Source organism: Astyanax mexicanus, chromosome 1 (genome assembly GCF_023375975.1).
Source record: "Astyanax mexicanus isolate ESR-SI-001 chromosome 1, AstMex3_surface, whole genome shotgun sequence".
Taxonomy (NCBI): domain Eukaryota; kingdom Metazoa; phylum Chordata; class Actinopteri; order Characiformes; family Acestrorhamphidae; genus Astyanax; species Astyanax mexicanus.
Window position 1 is genome coordinate 39702846 of NC_064408.1, and position 25340 is coordinate 39728185.

General features: G+C 36.7%; 1 protein-coding gene across 4 annotated transcripts; it reads right to left on the reverse strand.

The window, feature by feature from the left end:
* Positions 1 to 1383: 1383 nt before the first annotated feature.
* On the reverse strand, positions 1384 to 24138 carry fez2b (fasciculation and elongation protein zeta 2b). 4 transcript variants are annotated; one of them, XM_007259873.4, is made up of 10 exons: positions 23694 to 24137; positions 18598 to 18706; positions 18258 to 18374; positions 17854 to 17995; positions 16055 to 16320; positions 14035 to 14115; positions 11640 to 11715; positions 11207 to 11272; positions 9804 to 9834; positions 1384 to 7784 (listed from the first exon to the last, which is right to left on the reverse strand). In XM_007259873.4, the coding sequence occupies exons 1-9, from the start codon at positions 24002 to 24004 to the stop codon at positions 9824 to 9826; spliced, it is 1179 nt and encodes a 392-aa protein (XP_007259935.1). In that variant the 5' UTR covers positions 24005 to 24137; the 3' UTR covers positions 1384 to 7784; positions 9804 to 9823. The 4 variants fall into 4 exon arrangements, with proteins under 4 accessions (XP_007259935.1, XP_007259934.1, XP_007259933.1 ...); XM_007259872.4 differs by lacking the exon at positions 9804 to 9834 and having other exon boundaries at positions 18258 to 18371; positions 23694 to 24138; XM_007259871.4 differs by lacking the exon at positions 9804 to 9834 and having other exon boundaries at positions 23694 to 24136.
* Positions 24139 to 25340: the final 1202 nt, after the last annotated feature.

The following is a 25340-nucleotide window of genomic DNA, read 5'->3' on the forward strand; positions in this document are numbered from 1 at the left end:
TTCGTGGTCAGCACCACATATTGCTCACAGTGGTGAGCACCAGATAGTATATTCACTGGTCTGTACATGACCTCACAGACTAGCCCTTTGTGATCTATTATACCACAGCTAGTTCCGACCCTGCAATGTGATTGGCTAAGAGGCGCTTTATGAGCAACATTATCAGCCGGTAACACACTGTAACTGAAGCTCTCCATGTATTACTCCTCCACATACACACATTATCAGCCACCAGTATCAGGTTAAAAGTGGTTATTATATATAAGCTTTGTATATATTTTCCAGTTAATATTGGGTATTTTAAGCTGAACGAACAACTCTTGTAATTCTGCAGGTCTCACCACTAGGGGGGGGCGCCGAAGTAAACAAAACTGCAATTCTTAAAAAAAAAACCATTTTCTTTCAGTAAAATGATCGCTGGACTTTGATTTGCACAGATTTATCTCCTAATTTTTTTAAATTTTGGTGAGTAAAGCTCTTAGTAAGCTAAGATTTCCAGTTTTGACTGAAATGGCCGAGTCCACCACGCTAACCTAGCAACAATGCAGCGCTTACAGCGCAGCTACACAGAGCAGCAATGGAACTATTTTAACTCGCTAAGTTTTTATAACCAAACAGATCATATTTTTTGTTCTCTTTAACTCAAAACTCCTTTAATAAACAGCGATGATGGAACTGTGGTATAATCGCAATGATGCACGTGAGGTTTGTGCTATAGCGCGTACGACTACGATCTACGACTGCAGCACAGCAGTGCCGATATAACACGTTTTAGCACGAACCTCTCGTGTATTAGTGATTAAATGTAGGCAGCGTTTGCAAAGATCTAGATCGTTTCCCTAAAGCTAGCTAAGCTAGTTTAGCTTAGAAGGCTTGCATTGCTCTCTGTACAATATATAGTAGGCTTGGGTGAAAGTAGCAACCCTGTGTGTGTGTGTGTGTTTGTGTGTGTCCAAAAGCCTTTTCTAAAAAGTGATACCTCCTGCCTTGTGCACTCCTAATAAGAGTTAGCTGACTATCGTTAGCCCTGGGCTTTTAGCTACCTTTAGCTGCCTAGCTAAAATCTTCCACACTGAAATAAAGTAGTTAATGTTAGCTAGCTAGCTAGCTACAACTTTATTTTACAGTGGAACATCTACTCAGCAAGGCAGGTCATTGTAAGTCTTTGAAGTTGTCCGTCAGTTTAAACTATAGCTTGCCAGCTACAATTATCTGGTGACCAGCACTTAATATGTGGTGCTCACCCCTTTTTAACATAAAAAATACACCATGTCTCTTTAAGGGCTCCATATAATCCAGCACAATCATCAAAAGAATATTTAAATAAATAAAACACAAAATACTGTACACAAAATACAAACAAAAAAAAGAAGAAAAGGCAAGTTTAGCATGATGTCAGAATTTATTTCAAATGTACCGTGATGCACACAGGCACAAAATTATTTGTAGCACTGCAGACCATGAGATGGATAAAAAACATGAACTTAAACATGAATAAATTAACTGTCATTGGATTAAGATAAGAAAAAAAAACATTAGAGAATGCTGCATTAAAAATAAGTTGTTTATGTACAAAATTTTCAGGCAGTTATAAAGGCAGCCTTTCATTGTTGCTTGTTTTTCCATATAAATATAAATCTCTAGTCGTTAGCGTGAGGACCCTGAAGTGGCGCTCAGTGCTGATATGTTTCAATTTTCAGGGTCTCAAAACCCCGGCCTGCTCCACAACTGACCTATTCAGGCTCCACCCACAAACGTGTTCTTCTGTAGATACTGTAGCCAGGCAGGACAAGATTATAGAATGATAGTAAAACTCCCAATGAGCCCTAATGAGAGACTGAAACACACATCTCAGTTTATATAAAAAAATACCTACACTTAAATAGTGTGTGTTAATATTCACCCTTAAAGAGAGAAATTTAAGCTATGTTCACACCGCAGGTAAAACGGTCTTAAATTAAATGTTTATTTTAGGCTGTTTCTCCAGTATGTTTTTAATGTGACACAAATTAGACCCATATCTCTTTGAACACTTTACACTCCTAAGATGTTGCACACGCTCAAAAGAGCAACGCTTCACAAGAAGTTTCAGTTTCATCTTCACCAGCAGCACATTAGCTATCCAGGAGTTCCGGTGGCTGACAGGAATGTGTTCAGCTCGCTGGCTGTGGTTCTTTGAAATGGAACATTTCTTTAGACAATTCCAACCCATGTCTTCAAATTTTTTTTGAACTGAGCCCAAACATTTTTACTTAGCTCACCCATGAAACCTTCAATTGCTACTATCCATTTTTCCTTCTCCCAACGACATTCTTTCCCTTCTCTCGGTCATAAAGGTCGCATTTATTCTGAATTCTGGCTTTTCTGACCTACATTGCTACAAATCAGATGTGAATCAATTTTCAGTACTACATACAAAAGTGGTCCAGCCTGAAATTTAGACTCAGTTTGTTGTCTGACATGAGATTAAAACGATTTACCTGTTGTGTGAACATAGCTTTAGAGTGTGTTATTAATATTCAGTCTTGTGAGCAAAAGGGGTAAAAGGGGACAAATATTACAGCTTAATATGACAATACCTAGAGAAGGACACTACTAGTATGTGGAGCCTGGAGAGGACAAGTGCCCCATATCATAACGACAAAGTTCAACTCGGCACTCTGCAAAACATCACGGGAGGTGTAGTTCCTTACTGGCTAATGTAGTGCTTTACTGCACCTTCCCTTTCAATATTTCACCCCATTTAACTTAAGTCTCATAGAAGACAAAGAGAAAACTAAAAGTGCATGCAGCTCAGGAGAGACGGGAGTTCCACACATTACAAAAACGCTGTTGTGGAAAATAAACTAAGAAAGAAAAAAAAACAAAAAACAGTATACACACCTATTCACAGACAATTTATACTCTTAACCCTAGACATGCCAAAATATAGATCTTAAACACAAAGCTGCTACACACAAACACAGCTCTGTACCGTTACTGCTAACCGCTAATGCTAACTAGTAATGCTACTCTAGAACAGAGAACAGGTAAACTTCCAGAGTACGCAATTAAGGAAAATCATGACTGTAATTTGAATGTGTTCTGCTTTGACTGGGTTTACTAACCAACTGCACAGTTTTACTGCAGATACTCCAGCTAGCAGTGCTGCTCCTAAAAGCCAGTGATATTAAAGCTTTAGGACACACAGCCACTTACCAGCACTGCGCTTTTCACTCCAAACCCTAGAAACCTTTAAGCGACAGTTTGGCCAAATATCTACTTTACATTTCAGACACGCAACAAACAGGACTGATAGGTTTAGTGCCAAGATGTTTGACTGGGAGAAGCTAGGCTAACACCGCTAATAAACACTGAACTTAAGAATGCCACGTATTTAGTTCCTGTAAACACACAAAAACAAGCTTAATGCAAAAAATGATTTTCAATTCAGAGATGAGATCGGTGGCATTCTAGTCTAATGTTTAATAGAATTATTTGCCTAATATCTCATGTTGTAAGCTAAAAAAGCTACCTGATAATAAACCTGTCTTTGCCCATTTAGCTACAGTATCTGGGGCCAGTGATCCATGGTCAGTGTAACAGTTATCAGTTACGTTTTTATACAGTATCAAGCTTAATTAGAAAATAGAAGAAATTATATTTGGTGTAAAACCTCATGTCACTTATTCTCATTTAGTATAGTAGAGAAGAAATGGGTTTTCATCAATTCTTCAAATTTTCTAGTTTTTTATTTCTGCGCCTCACAATCTGAATGAAAAATTCTCAGGTTTTCTTCCACAATTTGATAGTATAATCCAACCTACACTCATTAAAAGATGCAAAAATACAAATTAAGAGAATCATTGAAGATTCGGATGAAAATCCATTTCTTCCACACTTACACCAAATGGAGAGTTTTACATTTAGTTACCCATTTTCAAATGTTGCCTCAAACAGCCCAAAAATGGAACTGATTTTGAATTTCATCATGTTACTTTGGTTTTCACTGAAATGTTCCTTTCACAGCTCCACAGTTACATTAAGTGTGTGTTTTCACACCAAACTGTCGAATTAATGCCTGAGGTCTGGATAGATGAAGTAGCATGGCTGGGCTAGCATATGGAGGATTAGAGTCATAAAAACAGACCCTAAATTAATGCATAAAAGAGCTGGAGGGGTCACTTCACTTATCCTGTACAGAGAACTCAAACACGACTGAACGTTTACTGATAATTAGCTCTTTACAGTGCTGCCGCAATGTGTGTGCATTCACAGCTGAATGGTACTTAAAGGATAATGCTTGTGCTTTGATTATATAAGAAGACTTGCCTATTCCTAGGCTTTGGAGCATGTTTATGTAGACTTAGACTTAAAGGAATAGTGCCTTTAATAATAATAAATGTTGCCAACAGTGAATGAAAGTGAAAAGTCACAGATTAGCATCATGACTTCCATTCACTAACTGCTTTGTTTGCATGTATAAAGTACGGTAATTATATTTTTAACAAGCATAGTTTAAGCATGTAGGGAGTTAGTACCTGAGTATAGGGTGCTCTGTACCTGTTAACACCTGGAAGGTATTTCACAAAGTACTTTAGCTGGTTAATTCATGTCCAAAGTCAGAACTGTCCAATTGGAGTGCACTGTGTTAAATAATATCAATAACAACAATATTCTATTTATAGCACACTGTAACACAAACCTGCATCTCCAATTCAACAGGTTTAACCTTGGTTTGCTTTATGAAATCCTCACAGCCAAAACCGAAGCATAGTACCAATATAAACACAGACAGACGAAAGCTAAAATTACCACCAAAACTTAATATTGGCAATATAATCTAGTTCAGGGGACATATTTAAACTGGGCAGCATCTAAAAAGGGCTGTCACTACAGTAAAAGTGTACTCTGTGATGTGAAGATTAAACTGCGCCTAATCTGAGTCCTGCAACAACAGCTCTTTGGGTATGATTGGATATTTTAGCTATTAATACAGTTAATTACTGTACCAGAACAGAACATACCAAAACTCCTATTTTTTTAACCATAAGTACAATTATTACAACTCCCATATGTATTGGTAAACAGAAAGAACAGAAAACCTGCATAAAAAGCATTTATAATAGAAAAGGATTAAAGAAAACTGCCTATTCTCTTATACTTTTTTACTAGTTTTGAGTGAAACGCAACTGTACTCTATAGATGCATAATGAGATTAGGTTGAGAAAATCTTTTTTTTTTTTTTTTTTTTTTTATTCCTTCAAGTCTTTCTAATTAAAATCCACACAGCATAACTAACACACGTGTGTTTGTGTGTGTGTGCGCGTGTAGGCTCAAACACATGCACAATCGCCCTCCGTTCTCGTACGACTTAACACGAGCTGACTGACCATATGCAAGCTCCCAGTAAAAATCGCCCATTATGAACAAAACCATAATTATAACACAATGTAAACAAACACCAGACTCATTGGAGCCATCAGTGTGGGTTACTAGGGCAACAAGCATGATATTATTAATTAAAACATGGTTATTACACAGAATATCATATATATAAAAAAAAACATGTTCTCAACGGCTGCTATCCAGTTTTGACACCATAAAAAAAGACAAATTAAACAGAGTAAAACAATAGACAAAAAACATAAATCAAGAAACAAAATCTGAAATGTTATTTTTTTCTGTTCTCTGAGCTCAGATCTGAAAAAAAGCTTCAGATCAATCAATCTTGAAAATCTATTAAATCAATTCATTGTTAAATGTATTTATTTGATCGTGATTTCTTTAAAACCTAAACTCAAACTGAATGTCATTAATAAAAATTAAATATGTTCTGTTCAATGCTGATTCAAAATAAAACTACACACGGTTTCTTCAATTTTGACTAATCAGAAAAGGTTTTATGGTGTTTTTCCTGAACAAACTAAATTTATCTATTGACCTTTCTCATAGAGAGGGATGTCTTATGTTAAATCACTTCCACTACAAAGAACTACAGCAAAATTATAGTTTTCCTTTGTTCTACACAGAAAACATTAAATATAACAGTCTTTGCCACTTCCACAATTTATCTGGATGAATTGTAGCAGGGATACAGTTGGCTAGAGCTGTTCACAGCTAACACAAGAGCTATGTTAGCATTAGCTGCCACTGGAGTTAGCAGCTTCTGCACGTCACTCATTTCTATCTTAGATGAATGTCCTAAATAGAGACCAGAAATGATACACGATATGATTTTTGTTTGTTTATGTCTAGGTCAGGTTGTAAACTGAAAACAATAATTTCAGTGGAAAAATAGCTATTGTTAGCAACATATAAGCGAGATTTGCTAAGCCAGATTTTGGCTTTTCTGTGAGTCAAACCAAAACGTCACTGTAAAGATCTTTACAGTGGACATACCAGCCTCTGGACATACAATAGCGTTAACTACCAGACAGCTAAAATATGAAGAAAAGAAACAAATCAAATCAAATCATTCTGTATGTGTGTGACAGGAACTGGATTTGTGTTAGCCAGCAGGGCTACCTCAGGAATTCAGCTTTACGCTTATATCCCACACCACCCACAGCATCCTTTTTTAAATCAATGATTTCTCGCTTAAATCCAGAATTTTTCCATTTTATCATCTAGAAATTATTGTAAAGTCAATTTCTTTTTTATTTTAAAGCACTACTACACTACAGTGACAGAAAACATCTGCCATAGTTGTTTGGAGTGGAAGTGAAGCTTAACTTTTAACATTATTGAACAGGAATTGTTTAATAAATGAAGGACACACTGGACACAGTGATATGCTAACCGCTAACAGACACTGCAGCTATGATTACCGGCTCTGACACCTCAACGTTTTGTTGTTTACTTGTTTGCAAATTACATTATCAAAACTACAAATCTCTGAAAATTTCATTGGCTAATACAAAATATCATCAGTAGCTTTTCGCTAAGATGTTTGTTCTGTACACCAAAACAGTCCTGCTCATCACCACTTTCATATAAAACTAAAAACATTAAAGTGATAGTTCAGCAAATATAAAATTTTAATTTAGTTGGACAGTTAAGAATTTTAGTGTCTGAAGGTGCTCTGCAGCTAATGTAAGCTAATCTAATAAGTCAATAAGCTTAGTACTAACTGCATGTCTAAACTCTGCTGTTACATACTATGCTAATATAGCTACACTAGCATTTATGGGCAAAGTACTATTTCAGACACCAATCAGGTCTTGCATGGGGGAGGAGCTTTTACTAAACTATTGCTTTAAAGTGACTGCATTGGAAAATATTGCTTTGAAATATTCATGACACTATAAGAAATGTTAAAGCTACGCTAGGCTACCCTACGCTAAATCATGCTTGTCTACATGTGATGAGAGAGTTTAGTGTGAATTTTCCTGTTTGGATATTTCCTTTTTTAGAGATTTTAGAGATGTCGCCCAACAGAAAGTTGGACTTCAGATAAACAAACATGAACATTATGAAACCCATGCACAGCATGCAGCTTCATACAGAACCCGTTCACGCAGAGAACTAGGCATCACGGCACGCTCCTGCTGCTCATCTCTTAGAGGGAGAATACTGTTTATCAGCTAAACAAGACGAGACCAAGTACGCCTAACTAACAAAAAAACTAGCGTCATACCTAAACATTAAAACACTGTTACACACATAAACAAAGAGCTATGAGGAATCTCTTGTTTGGTGTTAAAGAGAAGGAAGAACCACAGAGGAAGAGGAACCGCCCTAGTCCAGAACCACATCGGATCCTTCAGGAAGGTTCTGCTGCTACGTCTATGTGGGACACAGCACTGTTTAAAACAGAGAAAAGAGTGCGAATAACATGTCAGTCAAAACAAGACAGTCAATAAACAACTGATTTAAACTGACCGTTCAGCAAAAACTTAACTTATCCCAGTTTTCCCAATGTAGTTGTTAGATCTGTGTTTTAGGTATGCAACTTACTTTATTTCATTTTTCTAGATGAAGTGGAATAATGGCTACATAGAGTGTCAGAAATCACATAATCAAGTCTATAAGAGATTACAGAACAATTCCACACACTTTGAGGGGTGTGTGTGATGTCAGGATGCAGTTAGCACCATGCTAAATTTTGGGGTACAGTAAATTAACTGCATATACACAGTACTAAAACTAAAGAAGCAAATGTTCTGACACAGAACTAAAATGTCTCAGCTGATCGACTACATTCAGAGTAATCAGGGTGCATAGATTAGATTTTTGCAGAACTGTTGATTTAAGATGAGAGAGACGGCAACTGAGACACGCAAGAACTCAGAAAGAGTGTAAGAAAAAGTCAGCAGAAGAAAAGAACAAATACAGAGAGAAGAAAAATTACTGAAACATTGAGAGATGAAAATAAGGAGTGTGAAGGTAAGAGATGGGGAATAGTGAGAAAGAGAAGAGAGAGAAAGAACAAAAACAACACAGGGCCATAATACACTGAAACTAACTTAAGTCAAGCAACAGTGGTATGAAAAGGTTTGGACACCACTGATAAATGTTATTATTCTTTAGTAAAAAATCGATTGTTTAGATCTGTAATTTTAGTTAAATATATTATACAGCAGAAGAACATATTATTACAGATCAACAGAAAGTGTGTAATAATTCTTTAATCAAAATTATGCAGGTGCATAAATTTGTGCACCCCAACAGAAAAGTTACATCAATATGCCTCTAAACGGTTCCTATAGCTTCCAATAAAAGTCTGGCTTCTGGTTGAAAGTATTTTGGATCACTCTTCTTTATAAAAAAAACATCTCCAGTCAGGTTTGATGGATTTTGAGCATGAACAGCCCGCTTTAAATCACACCACACCACAGAATATTACTGTGTTTTTCTACTATATGATATATTATATATAACTGAAATTGCTGATCCAAACAACCAATGATTTATAAAGGAAAATCATGAAAATTATCAGGGCTGCCCAAACTTTTTCATACCACTGTATATCAACAGCTATCGTCATTTGCACCAAAGAAACACTACATTTGTGGGTCTCTGAAGCCGCTTGCACAGCTGAAAAAATATCCATTTGCAGGGACATGTAGCCCCAACTCTTCACCCTAGGTGCCCGTCTATCCTAACAAGAATCGGGACAATCTACTATGCAAAACGAGGGGTAGGGCTAAGATGTTGGGGAAAGGGGTAAAATGTGTGAATAACATAAGTGAATAGAGAGATGTGTGAAAGTATGAGAGATGTGGAAATAAAAAAAAAAGTGTGAGAAAGGAAATAAGAGAGTCAATGAAAGAGGGAGAATGTGACAGATTGGAGCAGTAAGAAAAAGAAAAATAGAGAGCGAGGAAGTATGAGACATGGAAATAGAGAGCAAGAACGCGATGAGGAATGGTAAGAAAAAAGAGAATAGGTATATTACGAGAAAGAGATATATGGGAATAATGAGAAAGAGAAAGCTTATGAAAGGAATTGATTTAGTAATATATTGCAGTGTGAGTGAAAAAGAAAAAACTAAATCTGAGGAATAAAGACTTGAGATTGGGAAAAAGAAAGAAAAAAGAGAAAAGAAAGAGAAGTCAGTAAGAGGGAGGAGTAAAGAGAATGAGTAAGAGAGGGGGATAAAAAAAAAGTGAGAAAAAGAGAGATAGACCGGGTGAAAAGGACACAGACACAGTACAGGCGCAGTGCAGCATGATGACACCAGGGGGCACAGTAATGATCAGAAGCAGTACAATTCTATACAAAACACAGTCACACACGCACACAGTTAACAGTGTATGACGGGTGTGTATGAAGCACAGTGTATTGCACTGTATCTATGAGGCAGCAGCAGCGACACACACCTCCGTCTCCTCTCACTGCCTCACACCAGCGCTGCACACCAACGCAGCGACCGCAGAGACAGAACCAGAAAGAACAGGTCAAACACAACACCACCCAAATCAGAGTGTAAAAAAACAAAACACACAGAGTGATCAGTCCTAGAACACAGCAGACAGGATGAGACATGAGAACTGATCAGAGCAGATCAGCGCATAGACACAGATATGCGGACTAATTTGAATACCTGCACAGTATCAGTTTGACTAAACACGGACATGCTGATTAATTAACCACTCTTGATTCCATTAAAATTATATTTGTAGGGCCCTATGATTTTTGTAATACAGCAAACACAGATAGAGCTTGTGAACTAAAGCATTAAAAACAGATTTACATAAAAAACTAAAGTAAAACAAATAAAAGCCTAAAAATCATAGGCGTGTTTTGGTGCACTATACACTTGGTGGTCTACACTTTTAAGAATTAAAATGCTCTACATAATGTTTCTTTAGCTACATTTACACAGCAGGTAAAACATGAAAACACGTAGTACTGAAATCTGATGCATACAGCTCTGGAAAAAAATAAGAGACCACTTAAAAATTATTTTCTTTTTCTCTTATTTTCTTTTTTCAAATCAAAGAGTTTCTTTGATTTGACCATATTGAAAGCCTCTGGAATATAAGCAAGAAGAAGATGGATGATCACAAGCCATCAAACCAAACTGAACTGCTTGAATTTTTGCACCAGAAGTGGAATAAAGTTATCCAAAAGCAGTGTGTAAGACTGGAGGAGCAGAACATGCAAAGGTGCATGAAAACAGTGATTAAAAACCAGGGTTATTCCACCAAATATTGATTTCTGAACTCTTAAAACTTTATGAATATGAACTTGTTTTCTTTGCATAAAGATTGTAGACCAAATTTACATTATTTTTTCAAAACTTTCTGGCATTTTTTTTTTCAAAAACTTATCTAGGTCTGGAAATTGCTATTTTCAATGTCCATGACTGTTCCAGGTTTTTCATGGCCATACGAACCCTGTGGATGGCAAACAGTGGTTAATTTTGTGTTATTTAACCACCCAGTTGAAAGGTGGCAGTGCTGTGATCCATCTTGAGTCATTCGGTGTCTCCACTGCACTGTAAATAAGTACCGTGCTGTGTTAGCATTAGCAAACCGTTAGCGATGGCCGAATCCAAGCGTGTTTTGCCGAACTTTCCTCCACGAAAAATAAAAGTGCCAGCAGGATTCCTAACATTAGACTTTGTTGTAGCTTTTCTGTTATATATAAAACACGGTGGACTATTTGTGGAGATCTCATGTCAGAACAAGCAGCTTTGATTACATCAGCCGAGCAGTCTGGACAAGTTCTATAAAATATAGGTAATTAACCTAAATATAGAGAAGTAAGAGATACATACCTTTGAGTATGTAATCAGTTAGGAGGCTGGGAACCTTCTCACTGTCGTCCCGCATGGCATGTAAAACTGTAACACACACACACACACACACAGTAGATTAGCCAATATATTGTTGGTGCTTTAGTTTTATTGTACTCTAAATGTGACTAATGTGGCTAAAGTAGCTAATAATTAATTACATTTAATAGACAACAACTAACCTGAATCATTACACACTCAGTCCAGTAATCTCTAAAAATTGTCATGTGATTTCTGCTCTAGAACACTGTGTGATACACATGCAAATAAAGGAGGTTTCTATTATTTGCTGTTTAGATTAGATACACAACTCCAGTGTAAAAGTCAAGAAATGTCTATACTTATATCTACAAATATGCTTTTAGGGTTAAGTTGGATTTCCAGCAAACTAAGAAGTGTCCCATTTAATACTCACTCTTGGTTAAGATCTGCAGATCCTCAACTGATGGGGCGCCATTTTTCTTCTCATACGGAATAACTGTGGTCAAATACTAGAGAGAGCAAGAGACAATGGGAGAGAGAAAGAGAGAGAACATTAAATTCAAGTTAAGATGGAAAATAATTGAACAAGGGATGATGCATCATGCAAACACCTGGTGGAGGAATAAAACAAAATATCAACCTGAATATGAAGAGACATTAAAAGAACATAGGATAAATAAATGTGCAATAAATGAAAAATAACTACAAATAATTGATGCAGAACTCACTGGTCATACTAGTGAGGAGTTGTCTGGCCATAATCAATACTTGTGAGCTTTTTTATCAGTTTCTCTGTACTTAGCTCATTAGCTAATTATATAATTTCATTAAATTATTAATTATTTAGTGCCAGTAGTGCCATTCTAATCATAAAAAAAACCTATCTCAGCAGTATTGTATCATATATTTAGCTATAGATTTAGCTAGGTAGCTAAATGTAGCTAGGTAGCTTCCTTAGCTGTGCTATTTTAGACATCCATTTACTTTTAAAATTATATATGTTTTTATATATATATATTTTTTTTCCTGAATTATTACTATTCATTTAACATATATTTAATCGTTGTCAACTTTTGATGTTAGTGATAATCTAATAGAGAAATAAGAAATGTAATAATTCTCATTAGTGTTGCACGATATGCCGATACTAAAAAGTAATCAATGTTTCAATACCCCATTTATTTAGTACCTGTGATAAACATTTTAAAATAAGAGCGGTATTTCCAAAGAGTGCCACAAGGGGGCAGTGTGCGCATGCGCAGCACTCCAGCGCTTTCCTCCTCTCTCAGTCAGAGGAGAACACGTAGCATGACTGCTAATAAGAGCAATTTTGCGGACCGTCCTCAGCTTGTAGAAAAACTACACGCACGAAACAAAGTATGGTATTTCTTTGAATACACATCTGACAGTCAGGACAACCCCGGGGACACATCAAAACCGGTCGGCAAACTACGCTTTAAAGACCAAAGGAACCAACACCTCCAACTTAGCAAAGCATCTTTCTGACAGACCTGCAGATTTATTTAAAGAATAACAGGCATTATCTGCAGTCCTAGATACATTAAACTGACTGAAGAGCACATTCACAAGCTTGTGTTCCTGGCTAAGAACCTTGAGGCGGCCAAAGAACTGTCCAGAAAAGTCAGCAAGAAAAAAGAGGATTTTTTTTCCCCCTCATAACTTGGCCATAAAGCTCAGCTGCTGTAAAAGAGAATTATTTTATTTTTGTTCAGATATGTTTAATAACTAATAAATGATTCAAGTTAAAATCGTTTTCCTGCTGTAAGGTTGTGCTTAACAGATAGCAAACACTGAATAAATATCACACTCTAAGTGTTTTTGTTTAATAATAAAAAAAAACAAAGATCGTGACAACACAATTTCTTTTTTATTTTAATTTCTTTATTAAAATGCTATTTTCCATCCGAGCTTCTTAAACTACAGCCCAAGCAATTAAATATAACGACTTTACTCTCGAGACTTTTCTTGGTCTACTGTATTTTTATTAAACCAGTCATGTTGCAGCACTGTTTGCGGTATATAACATTGTTTGTGTTTTGTTTGTGTAGATTAGATTCAGGTGCCCTCAATAAAAGTCATGGTACAAACAAACAAAACAAAACAAAAATAAACAAAGCTGAAGACCCATTACTGCCAGGAAATCATATTTACAATGATGTAAATTTCTGACTGCAACTATGTGCATCTGTGTGTGTCAATAGAAATTAAACAGTACCCAAAGGGAGGGAAGCCTGATACTAAAAGTAGAAAAAAATAAATAAATAAATAAAATAAAAAGTTAATGCATGCAGCTCACTGGCCCCAAGAAAAATCTCATAACTCCATTTTTGGATGAAATTTATCATAATGTTTGTAACAAATTACATGACTATTTAAACAGTAATGCAGTTAATTACAGGTTTAACTGTTCTCCAGTCTAAAACAACAGGTTCATGATTGCACCTCTGAGTCTGTTTTGATTGTTTTTATAATTAAATTGCCATTTGAATGAACTGCTACTTAAATACACTCCTGTAGGATGAGGTTAATGTTTAAAACATGCATCTTCAGTTGTTTCTTCACTTCCTTCATTAAAAAAAGTGCACATCCTTCAGATAAAACTACAGCATGAGTTTGTGCTTATTATTCACCCTGAACATGTCTGCAAGGTTTATTTTGGAGCCATGAGTTTTTTCTCATGAAGACAGCTGATGATTTGATACTTTCATGCTAAAATGAAACAGTGAGAAGAAGAGGGAAAGAAATGATAAGCTGAATAATAAGAGGGAAATATGAAGTGACAGCAGAGGATCAGAGGGGGGGATAACCTGTCTGTCCCCTCCGGAACCTCCAAAAGTCTGGCGGAGACTGTTCTGAATTACAGAAGAAAGGCCTTCCACACTGAAGAGCTACACACAGAGAGAGAAAGAGCGAGAGAGAGAGAGAGAAAGGTGCAGCAAATGAAAAGGAGCAGTTACAGGAAGAAAGAAATGAAAGAAAAGAGAGATAAAGAAGAGATACAGTGGAGAGAGTGCTAGTATATGTCCAAAAGTATCCAGACACACCATCTACTGAACAGATTCAGAGCTGCTAGAACACATTAGAGAGGATTTGGTGGCTCAGTGATAAGAGCACAGGGTTACTAATAACTAAGACCAGTCTGCAGCACGAAGAGCTCCCTCTGCTGCTGCACGCAAGTAAAGCAATCTGAGTTAGCTCTTGTTCATGAGGTTAAAGACACTATTTTAATGTGTTACATACAGCCCTAGTGGAAACACACTGGTAAAAACTCATACTTATACTTTTACATGGACACTTACTAATAAATACAAGTGTGTGTGTGAAATGGCTACAGGCTGGATAGAGTTTTCCGCCCCAGAGGCAAGGACTCTTATTCTGTAGCTGATCAGGGAATATATATTTCAGTATCAAAAATGCCCATCTCTATTACGTTAGCGGTGGTGGTAAATATCCCAGCTATGGTTAGCAACCTTACTGAAGCCTTACTAAAACTCAGTGATTTCCTGTTTACCACAAAAATAACCAGCTCGCTCGTTTTCATGGTTGCTGCACACTGTTTCCGAGCCGTTGTCTATACCTGGCACCCTGGGGTGTGGAAATGGGACAGGGGAAATAGGACCTGCACCGGCAACTCAATTTCAATGTTGCTCCTGACCGGGAATATTGCTTCTCCACCTGACAAATTCACTAAATAATGCAAAAATGTCATAAAATCTGGATACTTCTGGAGAGAGTGTATGAATATGTGCCACAGGCTAAAGAAGAGAGACGATTAAGAGAAAGAGTGAAGAGATGAGATCTGCATTAAGCACTCCAAACCAAACACACAAAAACAGATTCATGCTTTGTTAAAGGCTGAATAGCGCCTGAAAAGTATAAATGCTATGAAGCCATGTTGTTTATATGAGTTATTTTTAGTTTGTGTGTGTGTGTGCATGCATGTGTAATGTTTATGCAGGAGTGCTGAAGGCAGAACATGTGACCTCTAAACGTGTGTTTTAATGAACAAGCTGGGGTCCATGTACAAATTATATAATTACATCAACAAACAATCTTTCTGTAGTGCTGCAGTCAGGGGCGGATTAACGCACAGGCTACCCTAGGCTGCAACTTAGGGGCCCACGTAATCATTAGGGCCCACTGATTGACGACATTTTTTTTTTTTTGTTATTAAAAGGTTTCATTCCGTTGTTTTTAAATTCATTTTAAAATGCAGCTACACTAGCATTTCTTTCCCCCATTAAAGCTCTCAGTTAAACTCAACACATTAAAATATTTATATTTTAAAATAATCAAAATACCCTGAGATGCCTAAAAAATAACTAAAAAATATATCACACAATATTTTTGTGATTAATACAAATATAAACAAATATTGTAAGTGATTGATGTTATTAATATAAATAGCATTCTTTTTTTGTGTGTTTGTGTGCTTGTTGTGGAATGGGGGGGGGGCAATTCCTAGGGACACTGATCACCTTAATCCACCACTGGCTGCAGTAATGATATGGATGGGTGGAAAGACCACCTGAGCTGAAGCCAACTGATGATCATCTCATTAGCTCACGACATTATTCCCCCAAATATTAAAATATGGTTAAAAAACACACACACACACAAAAATAATAATAATAATAATAATAATAATAATAATAATAATAATTGTAAACAAATTATGGAAATACATAATAAAATAACATAGTGGGATAGGCAGGCAGTAACTAAACTTGTAAGCTAAGGCTTGTTAAGAGTTGTAAGATGGTAAAGTGGTCTAAGAAAACATGGATGTATGTGTGGATGTGGGAGTGTTTGAGTGTGTGTCCTCACAGTTCCAGGCAGGTGCGTGCGCTCATTCCTCTGCGTCCCGGATGAACTCTTCACCTTTCTCCTCCTCTTCATCATCTCCCGGTGCTCCTTCTGTCTATTCTGCACATCAATAAGGATGGAGATAAAGCCATTCTTCACCTCCTTCTCAAAGTCCAGCTCATCCCTCAGAGCTAGCTGCTCAATCAGCTCCTCTGAATAACGACGAATCTCCCTCTCCACCTCCTCCAGCAGCTCCTCCAGCTCACACACTCCCAAACCACGCAGACCTGTGTGTGAATATATAAATTTACATGAATTATGCTGTTTACAACTATATCATTTCATAAGGTACTCATAAGGTGCTGAGTGTCATCCTTCAAGAAACCAAACCATTTTTACATAAACGATTCAAATGAACAAATATGACAAGGCACAAAATATTTAGAATATTTTAAAATTAACTAAAATTTGTCCAGCCCTACTCTGAATAATATTAATTTTACAAGTATGAAACCTTTATCAATCCCAAGCCTACAGATATGAACATATTAAGAAAAATCCTAATTCTACAAATATAGATTATCTAAATTAGGGTTCTGCATATCGTATTAAATTAGTAGTTTTAAGGAAGTTTATATGCCCATAAATTACTAGAGTGCAGTGTTTTACTGTGGCCCCTACACCTACACCCACGCACACGCTCCTGGTCCACAAAGACTGAATTGTGGATCATTCATTTTTTTAATGCATAAACATGTTGTTTTCCATACATTAAATCCAAGACCACCCATTATATAACGGCGCACAGAGCTAGGCCCACTGTACCGCACACACTGGGGCCAATTACTGAACTACTGTTATGCAATGTAGATGTGTTATGTAATAACAGTCTCAACATATCCTTTAAGCTCACTCACCGTTACTCAGCTCACGCTTCTCACACACTCACTCACTTCTCAAAGCCATCATTGTAAGACTAGGCCAGTGCTGTAGGAAGTTGGGGGGAGGGGTTTCATGCAGGTAGAATGAACCTCTCAGTTGGAATACTGTGCCCCCTCAAGTGAGTATTCACATTCAGTACAGCAGGGTAACCCACCGTATAAACTGCACTAATAGAAATGATGTGGATTTCCTAACTGAGACACTTTATCTGAGCAGATACTGAGAGGTATCAGAGAGAGCTTTGTGCTGCTGTCAGATACACAAGGTAAATCGACAAATTTGGCATAATCAAAAAAAAATCTTTGAAGAGTACATGCTATCGCACTGCAAAATTTTAGAATAATATGAGAACAATACATTTAATATAGTTCTAATTATAATTATAATATAATCAAAACACACATAATTAAGAGTTGTAGGATTTATCCTAACCCTACAACTATAAACACTTAAAACAATACCAATCCTAAATGTATAAACACTCTAAATAATCCAAAATTTATATTAAAAAAATCTATAAATATGCTGAAATCTTAAACCATCAGTTATAAGCAATTTGAATAATCTTAATTCTACAATTAACATTCTAAATGATCTCCTTCCTACAGTTATGAACATAACTGAATAATCCCTATTCCTCAGCCATACACACTCAATATAATCCTGACCATATATAAACACATAAAAAACCCAAACCTACAGCTTTTATGGTGGTGTCTGAGTCTACAGACTAATTAATACACTTTTAACTGTAATACACTGTTATTTACATTCTAATTAGTGAGGTAACAGCTGGTGTCTACAGCACTGAGCAGCTCTGAGCAAATGCTATTTCTGATGTCTGTAGAAAGTGAATAAACCGCAGCGGTGATACTGACGCTCTTCATAGCTGCTGGTGGAGGTGGAGTGGGAGAGTGTGTGCAGCTCGTGAGAGAGCATCGACAAGTCAGACTGGGATGGACTCTCTTCAGCCTCGGGGTCTGGAGACTCCTGCATCATCTCCTCAATCTCTTCTATCACCTACAACACACACAGACACACCAGTACATCAAATCAACCATAATATGCCAGTCCTAATCCCACAGAATTGATTTTGGTCATCTCTGAGTATCTTTATCAGTATCTTTACAGAGAAGAAATTGGATACAGAGTTAGGTCCAAGATGTTAGCAATGTAAGTCTAGTACCTCTGAAGAATACATTCTAAATTAACTGGTGAATTTATATTTATAGACAGCAAATACTGGACATTTATGCAAGTAGTTGTACGTGTGTGTACGTACCTGTTCAGCAGTAAACAGCGGCTCCTCATTAACACAGGAGACAATAATGGAGTGCAGATCCATCTGCTCCCGAAGCTCCTCATCATCAGACAGATCCAGATTCATATTATCCACCTTCTAAAATGCAAACATGCACATTAAAAACAATATCCACTTTGAATTTGAGCTTTTTCACTCTTTTGTTACAGCTGGTATATATTGGTGGACGAGTTTGTGATCATGGAGCATTTCCGCCTTGGTCTGGCTTTAACAGAGAATATTATAAGGAAACCAAAATGCCTCATAATGTAAAACATAAACCAATGTTCTCTCTGCTTAGTGGTCAGTTTGTGTGCATTACCGTTTGCTGGCAGAGATTGAGTGTAGGAAGGTGCAGAGAACGAGTGTGAGACGTCTTCCAATCAACCGGCATTACGTTCCCATAGTTGTCAGTCAGAGCATTCCATATTCTAGAGAGGAAAAATAGAGCAAGATTAGAACATAACTAATCTTATTCCCTATTTACAGTGCCTTGCAAAAGTATTCAACATCGAGATTTATCTTCCAACAAGGCAATGATCCAAAACATAAAGCAAAATCTACATTGGAATGGTTTCCAGGTTTTAGAATGGCCAAGTCAAAGTCCAGACCCGAATCCAATCGTGAATCTGAGGAAAGAGCTGAAAACTGCTGTTCACAAGCGTTCACAAGGGTCACTCTCAGCACTGCTGTGATACGGACATTTTGATATTTCTAGTGTGAATGAATCAGACATAGCAGTGCTGCTGGAGTTTTTTAAGCTCATATTAATCATTTAGTTTACATGTGCTAACCAACCAGCACGACAGCACAAGTGGCCATTAACCCTCACACGACAAACAAACTTGGGACAACAAGGCGAATTGCAAGATTAAATGATATGCATACATTAGAACATGGAATCATACAAGTAGACTAGATACTCAAAATGCTCAAAATTACGCAAAAACTAGCACAAAAAAAACTGAACAAAATTAAACATTTGTCAGAGGGAGGAGAAGAGAACACTGGTTTTACTGCTTGATTTACGACAGGGTGTAGCTACCTCAAAGAAAAAAAAAAAGGATACAACACTGGAACAAGTGTACCGCAACTTTACCATATTTAGCGCACTTAAAATTACAGATTTTTTACCAAAAACCGGTGAAGTGCAGAGTTTTAGTATAGTTCTCCAGCACCGGTGGGAAAGGAATAGCATTAGCCGCTAACCAATATCAGCCTGAAGCCTGCTCCTAACCCTGGCTAGCACTGCTGGAGCAGTTAGCTGCTAATGCTAATGCTCTAGCCTTAGTGTTGAAGAAATTTGGTAATCTAAGCTTACTGTAAATAAATGGAAGCGCTTTACTCACCCAAATAAACAGTTTTCAGGTGAAAAATCGGTGTAAATTTACATTCAAGTCTCGTTTGACTTTAAAATAAAGTCTTTTTTTAAGTACAGTTTTGTTTACTTCCTTAGTTTTCCTGAACTTATTTAGCTGCATTTTACTGCTATTACATTGGAGTCTGCACATGTGTTTTTGTGTGTGCATGACTGGAAATAGCTGAAGCCACAGGCTGATGGAGCATGAATCCAAGCCCACAGCCAGGGTCACTACTGTCCTTATTTAGATTCTGTGTGTGTGTTCTAGGCAATACATGAGTCTAAGTGTTCCTGACTGCTCAGCCCTACAGCTCTTTGGGGTTAGTCCTACAAATTCTCTCACACACACACACACACACACACACACACACACACACACACACACACACTTTCTCTCATCATCATCATCCCATGTGCGTACACACAAACACACACACACAGTTTCTCTCCTCATCATCATCCCATGTCTACACACACACGCACGCACCACAGCAGTCATTTTTATTAGATTAAAAATATACACTCACCTTGTGCTTTAACTTTGCTAAAAGTGACTAACTCAAAATCTCCATACACAAATGACCCTGCACAAAATCCTGTGTGATTAACTACACACTAGTATCATGATGTGAGTGTGTGTAGGAATGTCTTTTGCAGATCAAACTAAATACATGCACACACATCTCTGTTTCTCTCTCTCTCTCTGTCTCTCTCTCTCTCATTACACACTCTAATTTTTTTCTTTCCCCTTCCTTTCCTCTTACTTTTACTCTCTACATTGCTCCCCCATAAACTAATTTGCCAAAAGTGCTCACTTATCTGCCTACATACATCTGCATACATGCAGCTCTGGAAAAAAATTGAGATCACTTAAAATGCTGATTTTCTTTGATTTCACCTTATTGAAAACCTCTGGAATATAATCAAGAGGAAGATGGATGATCACAAGCCATCAAACCAAACTGACCTGCTTAAATTTGTGCACCAGGAGTGGCATAAAGTTATTCAAAAGCAGTGTGAAAGACTGGTGAAGAAGATCATGCCAAGATGCATAAAAACCAGGGTTATTCCACCAAATATTGAACTCTTAAAACAAAAAAATATCTATAATATTATAATACATTATTATAATATTTTCATTTTCTGCAAATAAATGCTATAAATGACAATATTTGTATTTGGAATTTGGAAGAAATGTCCGTAGCTTATAGATTAAAACAACAATGTTCATTTTAATTAAACATATACCTATAAATAATAAAATCAGAGAAACTGATTCAGAAACTGAAGTGGTCACTTATTTTTTACCAAAGCTGTATAACTTGAGTGACTTCCAATACAATAACTCTTTTCTCCATCTCTAACACGCACTACGTCTTTTATTTTAGTTTTTTTTTTCCCCACCTTTCTAATATTATTTTTCCTTACACATTCTCCTTCTCTTACTTACGTTTCCTCTCTCTCCTTCTCTCTCTCTCTCTCTCTCTCTCTCAGAGTGATGTTCATGTACAGTGAAAGATGATTATTCTGCTTTATTACTCTTCATAACATAGAAGAGAGTTAGTTTCCAGAACAGTGAAACGAGAGAGAGGGTGAGGGATGTGGAGGATGAATAAACTGCCACGTGCTGTTTATGTGTGTGCGTGTCTCTCTCTGTGTGTCTGCGTTCGTGTCTGTTAATAGTGTGCCATACTCTATTGTACGCAATAATATCGCCAATATTTTTTTATATCGCAAACGATATTATACCCTGAAATATTATGATATATCACCCACCGCTAATAATCACATCAGTGTACTACTGTTTTTGCTGTTTTTAGCAAAAGAAAAATTCACACTGTTCTTATTTCCCATGATGTATTTACTACAGACAGATTATATCTGAACAGTATAATTTATTTTACTTTTATCCTGTATATAGTGAGATATATTGGAAGTGCATTATTAGTATCATGACATTCTGAATCACTGACTTATGTTACAAATTCTTGATTCTTGAGTTCAGTTCAGTTAGGGGTGTGCAATTTTATGTCGTATTCAATAATATAATTTTAATTTCATTTTGTTGCAGTAGTGTATTCTTGAAATAATTCAGTGTTTTGTCATATTGCCAAATATACAAAAAAAAAAAAAAAAGAATGTGTGTGATTACTGCAACTCTTAGGGTTCAGCTTTTAATACTAGTTGCTGACCGTTTTTCAGAGGGCACCCATATACATGAGGTTGGAAAACTTTCTAGCTAAGCTAGCTATATGGTTCTTTGAGTTTTAATGGTCCTACACCGAACATCTGCATGTACTGAAGAAGGGCTGCAAATTTGTGATTATTTGTTCATGTAACAGCAATGCACTACACAAAGTGCTGGAGACAGAAACACAGAGGTATAGGGGTAAAGGGCTCTCTCACCCTAAAGTCTTTATCTGTGTCTCCAAAAGTGCTCAAACAGAACTGATTACACATTTACTCACTAAATATCAGCACTTTCCACATTTAAACATCTGCTTGGCATTTAATGACATTAGGATTTTACTAATTATTAATGTGTAACTGCTATATACTACAGTAAGTGGTGGGGACAGAAATGCAGAGTGAGAGGTGTAAAGGGCTCTCTCACAATGTTTACACTTAAGTGTTCAGCACTTTCCACATTTAAACATCTTCTTGGCATTAAAAGGACATTAAATACCACTTTCAGCTGCTACTTTTGTTGAAAAGTGATCAAGGACATGTCAGAAGTAATCACTGACTAATTGACTGATCAAAACAATAAACATTTGATTAGTCAACTACCAATGTAATCAACTACTACATAGACAAAGTGCTGGAGACAGAAACACAGTGGGAGAAGGGTAATACGCTCTTTCTCACTGTTTATAATAAAGTATTTATCGGTGTTTCCAAAAGTGCTCAAACACCACAGATTACACATTTACTTTATACCTTTAAACATATTTTAGGCATTTAAAAGACATTTAAATGACACTTTCAGCAGCTACTTTTGTTGTAAAGTGACTAAGGGCATGGCAGAAATATTTACTGACTAACTGAATAAAACAATAATCGTTCAATTAGTTGACTGCCAATTTAAATCAGCGCAGTACATAGAGTTCTGGGGACAGAAACGCAGTCTCTCTCGCACTGTTTACACTCATCCTTTATCTGTGTCTCTAAAAGTGTTTAAACACAACATAGTACACATTTAAACAGATTTAGACATCCTTTAGGCATTCTGTTCTTTTGTTGTAAAGTGATCGAGGACACGGCAGAAATAAATCACTGACTAACTGACTAAACAAACAAAAAATAGATTAGTCAGATTAGTAATGATTAGTTTGCGGCCCTACATGAAGAACCCTTACAGAGCCACTTCCCTGTAAAAAAGAAAGAAGGACTATGTTCTATAACAGCTTTGAGCACAGAGTATTTTTAAGTATTAATATATAGTAATGTCTGAAGAATGTTTTGACTAGAATAGTATTGAGCACAGCCTATTTTAAAGTATTAAGATATAGTAATGTCTGATGAAAGTTTTGACTAGAACAGTATTGAGCACAGAGTATTTTAAAGTATTAAGATATAGTAATGTCTGAAGAATGTTTGGACTAGAACAGCACTGAGCACAGAGTATTTTAAAGTAGTAATACACAGTAATGTCTGATAAATGTTTAGACTAGAACAGAACTGAGCACAGAGTATTTTAAAGTATTAATACACAGTAATGTCTGATAAATGTTTAGACGAGAACAGCACTGAGCACAGAGTATTTTAAAGTATTAATACACAGTAATGTCTGATAAATGTTTAGACTAGAACAGCACTGAGCACAGAGTATTTTAAAGTATTAATACACAGTTATGTCTCATGAATGTTTGGACTAGAACAGCTTTGAGCACAGAGTATTTTTACAGTATTAATACACAGTAATGTCTGATGAATGTTTGGACTAGTCTCAGTGAATGACGGAGAGATCAGTGGACCGTTTCTCCTCTCTATTAATTGAGCTGTAAACTCTGTTATTTGTGTCTCTGGCTGTAAACAGTGAACACGGCGGTTCTTACTCGTCGTCCTTCAGGAAGCTCTCCTCGGTGATGGGCTTCACGGGCGCGATGTTCTCGGTTGTGGCGCTGTAGTTCCTGAAGCACACGGTCAGCTTCTCGTCGAAGTCGTGGACCAGGTCCTCCATGGACTTGAAGCTGCAGATCTCCCCGGAGAAGCTGTTGTCCAGGTCGGAGAAGTCCTCCAGGCCCGGCTCGCCCACGTTCGAGTTGAGCCGGTCCAGCCTGTCGGCGGAGCTCTGCTCCTCCCCGGCCGCTTTAAACTCGTTAAAGTCCTGCCAGTCCTCATCGAACTGAGCCAGCGGAGCCGCCATGGCGCCGCGGGAGCAGACACACAGCTCAGCCCGGACAAAGCGCGCCTCTCTCCGCCCTGCGCTCACTGCAACACCGCGGTCTCTCCCCAACCCCGAGTCCCTGTCCCTCTCTCTCTCTCTCTCTCTCTCTCTCTCTCTCTCTTTCTCTCTCTTTCCACACAAACACACAGCCCTGCCGACGCTCCGAGACTGCATCACACCCGCGTCATCACGCACCACCCCGCCCACTGAGTGAGTGAGTGAGTTATTTATTTATTCATTCATTCTTTTAAAAACATAACCCCCGGTTTTCAATGACCCTAAAATTTAGAGTTGTAATAAATATAACATTATAATATTAAAAAACATTAAATAATATTCTTCTGATTATCATTAGTGATTATTAATTTCCTTTTGCAATACAAAAAGCTTTAAAATTATTTTCTTTGTTCTGAACATTATTATTCAGTATTTTTAATAAAAATAATTTTACATCCATGCAGCACTATCACTTTTTTAATACACTTTTAGTACTTTATAGTTTACTTATTTCTCGTATTTAATAATCATTTTGATTAGTTTTAATTTTATGCTCATTATTTTTACATTTGATTTCCTTTTTGTACCATATTATTTTAATTATGATGTCTTGTAACTCTCTTTTAACATTGTTCTGTATAATGTTTTTATGTATCTCTCTGTAAAGCACTTTGAATTGCCTCTGTGTATGAAGGGTACTATAGAAATAAACATGCCTTCCCTTTATTACTTATATAACTGGCTATATAACAAATAATGGTAAAAGTTATCATAATATTAACACTACCTCTACTTACAATAATAATATTTATGCGCTCCTGCAATCAATAAGATTTTAAGCTTTTATTTGGACAAGTTGACCATCATCAAAATTCTATTTTTACTTTTTCACATAATTCGACATTACTTTGATTAATAAAAATGCTCCAAATTGACTTGGAATAAATTATGTTACACTGACTTCTATTTAATTTTTTTTGTCCTGTAAATTTATCATTTTGAAGATACAATGTTTTGTGTGACAGATGTTCTAACAATCAGAAGATGCAAAACTTTGCTGATGTGTCTGGACAGTAACTAATACCTTAGATTCTATAAACAAAAATAGTAAAGACGTTCACAATGCTAACAAACTCTCTTTAAAACATTTCTTACTGTGTATCACAAACAAAAACAGGACACTTCTTTACGTGTTTTTACCTAGAATTAACCGTTTATGTTAATCCCCCTGTTTGCACTACATGTGTTGCTGATTTTAAACAAAGACATACTTAATTCACATTCTGTTTATAAAGTGAGTTTAATATATTTCAAGTAG